The sequence below is a fragment of the Fistularia commersonii genome, chromosome 11 (genome assembly GCF_037954325.1).
Source record: "Fistularia commersonii isolate RoL2024-O1a breed Wild chromosome 11, RoL_Fcom_v1.0, whole genome shotgun sequence".
NCBI lineage: Eukaryota > Metazoa > Chordata > Actinopteri > Syngnathiformes > Fistulariidae > Fistularia > Fistularia commersonii.
The window spans coordinates 7,855,925-7,868,300 of record NC_141294.1 but is presented as its reverse complement, the minus strand read 5'-3'; the positions used below and the strand labels follow the sequence as shown (position 1 = coordinate 7,868,300).

The window sequence follows — 12,376 nt, the reverse complement described above, 5'->3', positions numbered from 1 at the left end:
GACCAGTGATGCTGTATGGTTTAGAGACCGTGGCATTGCAGAAAAGACAGGATGCTTGAGGTCGCAGAGATGATGTTGAGGTTTTCTCTCTGAGAGACAGCACATGTAAGATATTTTTAAGATAAGGTTAACGAGGCCAGGCTGAAATGGTTTGGTCATATTCATTGGAGAGGTAATGAATATATTGGTAGAGGGATGCTGGGGTCGGAATTGCCAGGCAGGAGGCTTAGATGAAAACTAAAGAGATTTTTGGATGTAGTGAAAGAGGATATGAAGTTAGTTGATGTAAGAGAAGAGGATACAGAGAAAAGCATTAGATGGAGGAGGATACTTTGCTGTGGCGACCCTTGAGAAGTAAAGCCAAAGAAAAGAAGAAGAAGAATGTTTAAGCTGGCACTGCAGTGTCATTACTTAACAACTGAATCATACTGAAGTGAAGCCTGGACAAAAATCAAGAGATGCAAGCTAATTTTAATTGTTTAAAAGTAATACTTGTGCATTTTTTAAATACCTCCTCTTTTACAATGTCTTACATGATTGTGATTAGTGGGGAACCACATATTGTGCTAGCTAGAAAAATACTTCAACCCAAGATTACTGCAGGCATCTGGAGACATGCAGCAGACCAATGAAATCCACAAGACTAGAACATTCTGTTGCTTCAAAGTGAAAAAAAAACAGTCAATCCTCTATACTGGTGTAAAAAAAAAAAACCCTGAGTGTGTTGGTTTCTACTGACAGCATGATCGATTGGGAGCACTGCAACTTTACTACAGATAAATGTTGTACTGCAGTGTCACATCTAAAGCCTACTGAGATGAGACAGCAAAACTGCTCAGGTTTGGCTCTGATTTGGTCTGCACTGATGTAACCGAGGCGACCCTCTAGCTGTGTCCTCCAGTTCATGACATATATAAAAGATAATACCTTGACTACTTTCAATGGCCTTTGCTGAATCTTGCAGCAGTTTGAGATATTTATGCAACACAATTTTTTCCGTTGGGTTACTGGGATACTAGCTGTGCTATGATAATGCACGAAGGTAATGCAAACAAAGCATCATTGCCCATGTGCATAATCCTGTGAGACATGCACACGATCCAGCTAAAGACTGTACAAATGCAAACAAAGGTAAAGGATGCTCTTATTAAAGCAGAATTTTACAGCACGGTATCAATGGAGCTTGAGGATGTTGTACTTCGACTTAAATATTTCGTGTAGAATATCATGGTTAAAACAGTTGGGAAAATACTATACTGGGAGACTTTTACGCTAAGATTCTACAACATGTAAATCCAAATATTCTGTAATGGTATTACCTTTGCGGTCAACTGATCGTGCACATGTAGGGGGCCGTTAAACCCAGTAGGTGTCAGTAAGGACACACAGAGTTTCCCTTAAACTCCAACGAAGAAGAAGACAGTGCCTGCAATCGGGAAACAACCTCCACCGACCTTCCTTTCATTCCCGTAATCCGTCTGCGTAGGGTGTGCTCCGGAGCTAGTCTCGGCACACATTTTATTATTATGAAACAAACCAAAAGCTAGAGAACACACGCAGACATATTTTTATAAGAAAAATCAAAATCGGTGAAGCAGGATTTGATTTGCCAACTAAAGAAACGCGAAGAACACTCTGCCTTCGAAAAGAACGAAGAACGGAACGCATTGAAGCAAGCGAACGATTAAGCTACTAAATAAGCGTCATTGTTGAAAACGTGGATGATAACCTTAGACAGCTGTCGGTAACTACTTCTCTCCCGAGTCAGTCATTCGTCCTCGGCACAACGACAAAGGCGTAATACCGACTTTTTGTGGACTGTGAGATAATATAGTTTGAATTTGGTTAATTCTACGAGCCGCATTGGTTAGGCCGCGCGCCGACATCTTGCTAAAGCTAACTAGCCCACGTTGCTAAATCAACGTGTGGGAGGACTCGTGCTTTACGATCGTTATTGTATCATTTGAAAGGACAAAGAAGTTCAACCACGCCTCACAAAAGATTACTGTCGTTCTACAGTTGTCAAAGAAATCGATTTTTGTAGTGACAGAACACACGCCTCGGCAGTCATGAATCCTAGCGCTCCCAGTTACCCCATGGCCTCCCTGTATGTGGGAGACCTTCATCCAGATGTTACGGAGGCCATGCTTTACGAAAAGTTCAGCCCAGCGGGGCCCATCCTCTCTATCCGAGTATGCAGAGATATGATCACCCGCAGATCTCTCGGCTACGCCTATGTCAACTTCCAGCAGCCAGCCGATGGTAAGTAAGCTCACGGCGGCGTGTGTTGGGAGGGCTATGACTCCATTTTGAACATGGACTAAGGCGTCACTGCAGGCGCTGAACGTTTTGCAGTCAACGTATGTCGGGCACATATTAACGATCGTTTATTGCAACGAGTCACATTCAGTCTTCAGAGAACATCCAGGAAGTGTTATGGTCAGTGGCAACACGGTGGTTTTGGTAAATGTTGCCTGGCTTCTTTTCAGCCGAACGTGCCCTGGATACTATGAACTTCGATGTCATCAAGGGCAGACCACTGCGCATCATGTGGTCCCAGCGTGACCCCTCCCTGAGGAAGAGCGGTGTGGGCAATATTTTCATCAAGAACCTGGACAAGTCCATCGATAATAAGGCCCTGTATGACACCTTCTCTGCTTTTGGGAATATCCTTTCCTGCAAGGTATGTAGGGCAGCATTCATTTTGTGGGCTTGTGATTTTGTGTTTGAGTGTGTAACACTGAGGTTGCTATTCTGCATGACCCAGGAATATATGAGTTGTAGCTAAGTGTCAGTTGTGTGTCTGTTTGTTTGTTTGTTTGTTTTTTGAGATGCATGGTGTTTGGAGTGTTGCTGACATGCCCAAATTTCCCTTTCAAAGGTGGTTTGTGATGAAAATGGCTCAAAGGGTTATGGCTTTGTGCACTTTGAGACCCACGAGGCTGCTGAGCGGGCCATTGAGAAAATGAACGGCATGTTGCTCAATGACAGAAAAGTGTAAGTGAAATTAAACTACAGAAACATGTTTGATTATGATCACATTTTCTGAATCTTTCATCCAACCAAAGGTGTGCTTTGTGGTGTTCTAATTCAATTAATCTTTCCGGTTATGTCTTGGTTTTTATTGCAACAATGTTGAGACTAACATCAAAAGTTGCTTGAACTCCTGCACTTAAAATGGAAAGGTTTGTCTTGAATTGTAAAGGGATCGATTAAATTTTATATGAAACAGACAGTAAGTCTTTTGAAAATATTAAAGAACCCTTGGACCAACAGTACATCTGAACTTTGCATGAGTAAAGGGGAGTCTCTTTTGTAAAGTATGCATATGGTGCAAGACAGAAACACCATACGTTTATGTAAGACAGAAACTCAAAAACAAGTATGGCATTAGAATCCATGGAAATTCATCAGTTCTCATAATCATTTTGAGACGACCACAGTGGGAAGAGACAACGTTGATCTGATGTCTCTCATTTAGTTTGACTTGATACTCAGTTTTACTATTTGATTCATGGTATCAAAACCCGACAACCCACATAACTTTCAATCAATGGGAGAACTTGTAGGAAACCATGTGCCAGCTCAGCATTTCCATTTGAGCTTTCTCATTATTATGTTCCTCCCAAGGGAGTGACAGAAAAGATCAGACATGGTGTGATGATCAACTGTCAATTCAGGATGGTGTCTATGGTATCCATAGGATCCATTTACAATAGAGAATTCAGTGTATCTAATCTGTTGCGAACTTGGCATGGTTTGTTGGGCTAAGAATTCACCATGGAAACCACAGTAGGTTCATATGCATTTGGTCTGCACTGTCTCAACAATCTCAGCTTTACCTCAAATTCAATGATATGAACAAAGTATGGTTTGAAAATGGTTAGTGGAGTTTCTCACACTAACAACACTGCCCAAACAAACAATAGACTGGCCCCTTGCAACTGTCTGCTGATTGTTGCAACAATTATGTTAATAATAGGAATCAGTGAAAAGTCTTTTTTTTTGTGCCTCATCCATGACCATTGCCATGATTGGCTGAAGACTGTGGGCTTATATTAAAACATGTTTATGAACACAATGTATGAAAGGTCTCTGCATTGTGTGTATGAGTGTGAGAGAGAACTCGCCCTTTTTTGCTTTTATTTTTTGTCTATGCACTCTTTTGAAAAAAACATTTGATGTGAATCATACTCACATTTTTTTTCTGAGGCTTTGTTTTCTCCGAGGCTCTTGGTCTTCCATAGAAAGTAGTCATTAAAATGATGCATATTTTGCACTGGACAGTTTTTTGAGAAAGAGGAGATGAAGATGCCCTTTCCAACAATATCAAACTGTGCATGTCTATCCATTCCCTTGCCTCAAAACCATGATGTCAAATGACCATCATATCAAATGATGACGTCACTGTATTTCTACAGCTCTTACTCGTTTGAGATAGGTGTGTTTTATACAGTATTCGTGGTTATTGCATTGGAATTTAAAGGTATTTAGCTGGCAGATGATCACAACCGTACCTAAGCCCTTGCTGCTTCATGACTTTCCAAAGCCCACCTTTGCTTGGCAGAATTGATGTTGTTATTGGTTATGTGAAGATTAAAATCAAGCCCCTGTTAATATTTAAATGTGGATAATAATTCAAAATGATTGAGTGACAAAACAACCCGTTGAGTGCATTTAAATGTAGACTTTTTTAAACCAAAGTCAACTTTGTCAATTCTGCCATATGTTTCACACATACAGAGGATTGAAATAGTGCCATGTGTGTTTTTGTGGATGAGTCAATGAGGCTGTTGAAGTCTCATGTCTGTCTTTATGTTTATGAAGACACCCAAATGAGTTTTTATTGAACATTCTTTATCCACACTTGTAAGAAAAGAATGGCTTTCAAGTAGTAAAAGTGCTTGCACTTCACCTTCCAACACTTACCCACTTGCATGTGTACATTTTTCCCAATTTTTTACCAACAGATTTGTTGGACGCTTCAAATCAAGGAAAGAGAGGGAGGCTGAGCTTGGAGCCCGTGCCAGAGAGTTTACCAATGTTTACATCAAGAATTTTGGTGAAGACATGGATGACGAAAAGCTAAAAGAGTTGTTTGGCAAATATGGTAAATCTGCGCTGAGGTACTAACATAGAATATATAGAAATGTTGGTCCTGTACACAGTGTGAAGTTGTTATGATTCTTAGGACCTGCACTCAGTATCCGCGTAATGACCGATGAGAGTGGCAAGTCCAAGGGCTTTGGCTTTGTCAGCTTTGAGAGACATGAAGATGCACAAAAGGTTTGTCCAGTAAATTCCCACAGTGGCTGTGTGTTTCGCAGGGTTTTGCACACCTTGTTCTTTTTACTCTGGTGACTTGCTGAGTCTTTTAACATGTTCATTCAGTATGCTTAACAAATTTTTCTTTATTTCTTATTGATAGGCCGTAGATGATATGAATGGTAAAGAACTCAATGGAAGGCAAGTCTATGTGGGCCGGGCGCAGAAAAAAGGAGAGCGTCAGAATGAGCTCAAGCGCAAGTTTGAGCAGATGAAGCAGGACCGCATGACCAGATATCAGGTTTGTCAGTTCATATTTTCTGAATTTTCAGGTCCCCCTCATGTATCTTCTGTCAAGAACTGTTTTCTGCAGTCTTAATGCATTTGTAAAGGATGTGACTCAGTATTAATGAACTGGATTATGACCTCAAGTACCTTAAGTAGTGTATATTATTTATTCCAGGGCGTCAATCTATATGTAAAAAATCTAGACGATGGCTTGGATGATGAGCGCCTACGTAAAGAATTCTCACCATTCGGCACCATAACAAGTGCTAAGGTAAAGACTAGTATCGCCTGTTTTTTTCGTGGTCTATTCATGTGACCAGACAGTGTTGACTGGCTTCCTCTCCTTCAGGTGATGATGGAGGGTGGTCGCAGCAAAGGCTTTGGCTTTGTCTGCTTCTCTTCTCCAGAGGAGGCCACAAAAGCCGTGACAGAAATGAATGGACGTATTGTTGCCACAAAACCACTGTATGTGGCTCTGGCCCAGCGCAAAGAAGAACGTCAGGCCCACCTCACCAACCAATATATGCAGAGAATGGCCACTGTCCGTGCCGTGCCCAACCCTGTCCTCAACCCATACCAGCCCGCTCCACCATCTGGCTATTTCATGGCAGCAATTCCTCAGGTGCGTCCATAACCCCCCTAAATACATTGGTGTTTATTCCCATTACATCAGGCCTGGTTTATATTCAGTTTCATCACAACGAGTCTTGAATTGACTAAACTAACTGGCCACGTCTGTGGTATCCATTGGGGTCAAATTTGTTGGATAATCAAAGCTTGCAACAAAGTAATATTGTTTATACAATTTGGTGGTGAGGAAAAATCCTAATGACTCCCAATTTTGCTTTGTCCTCTTCAGGCCCAGAACCGTGCAGCATATTACTCTGCCAACCAGCTGGCCCAGCTGCGCCCAGGACCCCGTTGGACAGCTCAGGGAGTACGTCCACAGCGTAAGTATCCATGCATAATAAGTGGTTGTTCAAGTACTTGTGATATGAGAAATGGACTAAGTTCAATTGGAATGTTAATCAATTAATCTCTGGAAAATGGTGTCTTGTTGTTACCAGACTTCCAAAACATGCCAAATGCCATGCGGCCATCAGCTCCAAGGCCCCAGACATTTAACACCATCCGTCCCACAACCACCAACAACACCCAGGTGCCACGCATGATGGCCTCCCAACGCATGCGTATGTATACCACTTTAATTTAAATAATAATCGTTACTTATCACATGAAGTAGCATTAATGGTGGGATTTTTTTACTCGTCACCTCAGCAACCCAAGCCCTCAGCCAGCGCCCTGCCAGTGCTTCGGCCACTGCTGCCCCAGTACGTGCCATGACTCACTACAAATATGCTGCTGGTGTGCGCAATCCTCAGCAGCACATGGCCTCTCAGCCACAAGTCACCATGCAACAGGTAAATTTCCTATAACTTATAATTCCCATCAGAAAGCACTGATAACGTTTGCCATTTGAAATACACTCCAAAATCCGCATCATATTTGTATGTATTAAATGAAGAAAATGCTGGTTAAGGTGTCAGAAATAGATACTTATGGTTGATTGTCAAATCTTATCATGGCAACTCGGCTTTGTATTTTGTCCTTTTAATATGTTTCATATCTTCTGAAGCTACTTCAGTTCTAACCATGCAGAGTTTCTGGTAAATAACTTTGGGTTGTGAGGGTAATCAACTTGGACAACTGCTTACCACAATCCAATAAGTTAAATACTGGAAACTCCCCACAGTCCGATAAGACTGAAGAAGCCTCTCAGACAAGTGGTTGAATAACTTTCGGAGAAAATAAAATCCACTTGCCATAAGATTCGACATTAATTGACCATGATCCAGATGAGTTCAGAACCTTCACAGACCTACTAATGGTTGATCCTGTCTGAGTTTGCTTATTGTATTAAGAATCTTCTCCCTCCTTTCAGCCCGCTGTCCATGTTCAAGGACAGGAGCCCCTGACTGCCTCCATGCTGGCCTCTGCCCCTCCTCAGGAACAGAAGCAGATGCTTGGTCAGCATAATATATATATATATATCATATATCTAAAAATCCCAATAGAACACTTTATGCAGACCACATTTATACATAGACATTAAACTTTCACTGTCACTCAGTCTTGCTTTGAAATTTATGAAGTGACTTGGCCTTTTTTAGGTGAGCGTCTGTTCCCCTTGATCCAGAACATGCACCCTAGTCTGGCAGGAAAGATCACCGGTATGCTGCTGGAGATTGACAATTCAGAGCTTCTCCACATGCTTGAATCACCAGAATCCCTGCGCTCAAAGGTACATTCATTTCTTAATTTACCCATAATCAACCGCTGAGGTGTGTTTTCCTATTGGAAATATATATGTTGTCATTAAAATCTGATTAGATGAACTGTTTCTGGGCTTTCACAAAATTCCATCATTAATGAAGTGTAACGTGGTTTCAGGTGGATGAGGCTGTTGCTGTGCTGCAGGCCCACCAGGCAAAGGAAGCTGCTCAGAAGTCCAACACCCCTGCTGGTGTTCCCAGCGTCTAAGATTGAGCATTTTGAAACCTGCTTCACCGATAGGAAAAACAGAAAAAAAAAATTAAACATCGAAAAAAATTAAAACACTGAAAACATCGCAAAATGATAAATTATTTCTTAAAAAAAGAAAACATTGACTGCCAGGTCTAGGAATGGTTTGACTAGACCTTGATCATATACAAAAATTTGTTGAAAAAAAAAAAAGCAAAATAGGTAAAATTGAAATGATAAATTTGAATGCATCCTGTTTTATGTCATTTTACTGTGTCAGTGCTCAGATTGTCAGCCCTAATACGGGATGGTGGTAGCTGAGCATTTTGAATGGTGATTTGTATCGTAAACTACTGGCTAATAAATTCTCACTCAAAATTTTGCCTCTTATTTAGCTGAGTACCAATGTGAATTTACATTTGCATGTAAGGATCACACATAATCAGATTTCCAGTAAAAATTCCCAGGGTTTCTCACAAGGAGGCTCGTGAGAATACCAGAAATCAGAACTTTTAACCATGTTTGTGTTGTGGAACCATGCTTTAACATCAGTCTCTGGTAGTTATAGCAGGCATAAAATACCTTCTACTACTTGCACGTGTTTGTCCAACATGTACCAGATTTGGCGTTCCAGCATTGATTTTTTTTTTTTATTTATTAAATCATGGCACGTTGCAACAAACCAGATACATCAATTTTGAGTTTCTTTAAGGGTCTTAGTAATATCCTGAAAATAGAAAACCTTAAATATTCTATCATGCTGACAACACCACTGGCACTGTAGTGATCTCAAGAATATGCTCATCACAGTAACGTACTATTCAGAAGGATCTACATGCTTTTGAAAATTGTAATGCAGGTACATCAAGCCCTTATTCACAAAGCAACATGAGAAGAGTACCTGATCAATACTTAGAAATTACCTCTTAACTGCACAGAGGTACATGGACAATACTGAGTTGTTTTTTTTAAATGTACATAAATGAGAAGCAACGCACCCAATAAGATACACAGTACAAGCAACTAATCACAAACTGGTCCTGTTTTATTTTGAATCAAGAAGACACAAATTAATGGATACTAGTTCAGGAAAAAAATTTCCCCTCTTATTTTGCATTTTAATCACCATGAAGTTCCAATGTGCTGTACACTAGAACTCATTCACACGTTGACATACACACACTAGAAGAGGCAGAGCTGGCATGCAGGTCACTAACCAGGCTATCAGCAGTTAGAGATCTTGCCCAAGGACACAGGCAGACAAGCGAGGCCAAGAATGGAGCCGCTAACCTTCCGATAAGAAGGTCACCGCACTACCTACTGGGCAACAGCTGCTCCGCTAATGTCCACATTAAATATCCAGAAAAAAATAAATCATACAATATGGCTTGGTTGAGTGGAAAAAGACAATTGTAAATCGTTGAAATATGCCAACGCATTATATTCGTTAATACAGAGGAAGCAAATCCCATTAAAGTGGGTTTATAACACTTAAATTTTTAGTGGATGCAGTGTCATTGTAAATTGGTGCTAAAAGTACACTATAGCAACACCTTAAATAATGTTGCTCTGTCATTTGATTGTAATTTCTCTAAAAAATAGCCAGCTATGATTTCTTTCGAGCTTGAGAGTGCTTTAGCATATGAGCAGATGCTCTATTATTTGGTGAATAAGGGGAGATAACTACAGAGACTTTTTGTGAAAAGTAGATAAAAATCTAATGAAAGTATTTTAAGTCTAAGTGCATTTTCCTCCCAAGTGTCACAATTATTTTGTTTACTGGCAAGAAGGGGAAAATTGAACTTCAAAAAAAGACTGATGTCTGTTGTCACACTCTATTCAGAAGCTTGTAAATGATCTTCAAAATGATCACACTTGAGAACACTTTGCACTGCTGTTAAGAGGATTTTGTAACTCATTATTCATCATTTCAGACTTCTATTGCTTTGAGCAAACAGTGAGCATGCAGTACTATTGTCATGTCCTGAAGGGATCCCCTGGGATGTGATTGGCCAAACCAGAGTTGAAGCTGTGAGTAAAGTTGACGGCTAGTTGAATGGACTTCAGCCATTGTCCTGTTTTCGGTGAGTTCTATATAAAGGGCTGACAGAGCAGTACTCCTGACTTGTAATTTCCAAAGAGCCAAACCCAGAGCTCGCAACACTATACTCCCTAATTTAATCCAAATCCTCATTTTATACTGTTGAGATCTACCACCGTCACGCAGATTGAAAGCTTCGAGAGAGCTGTCCATGTTATTAAAGAAAGTCTTACTGTCTATTCACATAGAGTTTAGAATATCAAGTCATCCAGCAAACCTGTTATTTATTGCCCTTGAGATTTTAAAAATTAATACAAAATGCCCTGTGAAATTCTCAAAACCTTGAAAAAGATCTTTAAATAGTTTATTTTTAAATTTGATCACAGGTTTGAATTAGATACATGCAATCCAAGCTAATCCAAGGCACTCTGAAATGCTCCCTTCAGGGGTCGCAACAGCCAATCATCTGATTCCATCTACATCCTATCTTTTGCAATAAATAACTTCATGTCCTCTTTCACTAGATCCATAAATCTCCTCATGTATCTTCCTAAGGGTCTCCTGTCTCTCTTCCAACCTCAACATCCTTCCATCGATATATTCGCAATCCCTCCTCTGTATACAACCCGACCAACTCAGTCTGGCTTCTCTTGCTTATTTCCAACACATCAAACATGAGCCAACCCTCTGCTGGACTCTTCCTTATCCTATCCATCCTCCTCACTCCCTATCTAGATGTCTCGTTCTCTTTCTACATATATGTACATGGAGAAATCTTTATTTTTTTTCCCAACTGGAACTTCTTGGCGTCTGATTGTAACGTCTTTTTTTACCCATTTCTTTATTTGATTTTCCAATTTCCAATGGACACGTTACCATGAGTCACACCAGAACCAAAAGAAAGACAGAACTGATGAGTATACAGGACAGTCTCAGAAAATTAGAAAATTGTGACAATGTTCTTTATCTTCTGTAATGCAATTAAAAAAACAAAAATTACTTTTTCATGATATTCTAATATTTTGAGACAGGATTTTTGAGTTTTCTTAAGTTTAAAGCCATAATCAGCAATGTTAAAATAATAAAAGGCTTGCAATATTTAAGTTGATTTGTAATGAATCTAGAATGTATGACATTTTGGTTTTTGTAATTGCATTACAGAAGATAAAGAACTTTATCACAATACTCTAATTTTCTGAGACAGTCCTGTACACTCATTATATTTTCCTCTTTTTAACTTAAAATTGAAAACGGATTTCAGGAATTAGGCAAATAAAAACCATTGGTTATCCTTTGGTTTTCAGCTGTTGATCGGAGCTGACAGAAAACACGACTGCAGAGGAGCCCTTCGTCCTCATGGTAGTGCTGCTGAGTGCTCTATCTAATCACAGTCCCTGAATTTAATGAATTATTCTAGGCCATTTCACAGATGTAAGGCATCTTTCATAATGACCAAATTTTTAACATCAAATATAGCATGATGGGACATTGTGGGACAAAAAAGAAGGATTGACTCCTGATTGTATATTTTGTTTTCTGACACAGCATAAGAGGGATTATGGTCCATCAGCATACCCGTCAGTTTCAACAATGTTTGTGACCTCACCAGGACTCACTTGTTTATAACTGTTCCAAGTAACTACGTTTGAAAATGGTCGAGTGCAAAGCCAGATGTTGAAGGGGAAATACAATATCATCTAGAGCGTCCCTCAATGAAGATGTTTGCTGCATTTTGAGTCAAAAATAGAGAAGAGGAAAGGAAATGAATTATGAAATAAGGGAGACTTTTCTAAATCTGTTATCATATGCCTCACAATGTTTTGCTGAAAAATGGTGCTTTTGACCAGATCAGGGTTGTTTTATTACAAAGAGTTACAGATGCACCTAGTTGTGTTTGGTTTGTCAGGCATGAGTGCAAAGTAAGTAAATTTGTACATTTTCTAAATCATCTGTTTGTTTCTGTCCAATCTTCAATTCAAAAACATAAATATCTTAAATTCACTTTGGAGAGAGGATGAATTGAAAATGAACGATAGCCTATAAAAAAAGGTTGTCCAGATTAAAGAGACTGCTGCTTGTGGATTTTTTGTTCATATGAACATTTTGAAAGGGCTGTAACCGTGCATTTGAATTGCCATCATAAGTCATTATTTTATCCTCACTGTGAACAAATGTGAAGCGCTAGAAGAGCAGCTCACACTAATGCCACATATTTTCAAGCAGAATGTGGTAATAATCTGCAAACATGTTGTTTTTTGA

At 39.7% G+C, this 12,376-nt stretch overlaps 1 protein-coding gene across 1 annotated transcript; it reads left to right on the top strand.

Annotated features, from left to right (window-relative positions):
- Positions 1 to 1,456: 1,456 nt before the first annotated feature.
- Positions 1,457 to 8,454, top strand: LOC147229358 (polyadenylate-binding protein 1A). Its single transcript, XM_086154809.1, has 14 exons — positions 1,457 to 2,262; positions 2,490 to 2,683; positions 2,882 to 2,997; positions 4,971 to 5,110; positions 5,192 to 5,286; positions 5,429 to 5,566; positions 5,729 to 5,824; positions 5,903 to 6,175; positions 6,413 to 6,503; positions 6,621 to 6,743; positions 6,832 to 6,974; positions 7,496 to 7,580; positions 7,725 to 7,855; positions 8,005 to 8,454. Exons 1-14 carry the CDS (start codon positions 2,070 to 2,072, stop codon positions 8,092 to 8,094), a joined length of 1,908 nt encoding a protein of 635 aa, XP_086010935.1. The 5' UTR covers positions 1,457 to 2,069; the 3' UTR covers positions 8,095 to 8,454.
- The last annotated feature ends 3,922 nt before the right edge of the window (positions 8,455 to 12,376 follow it).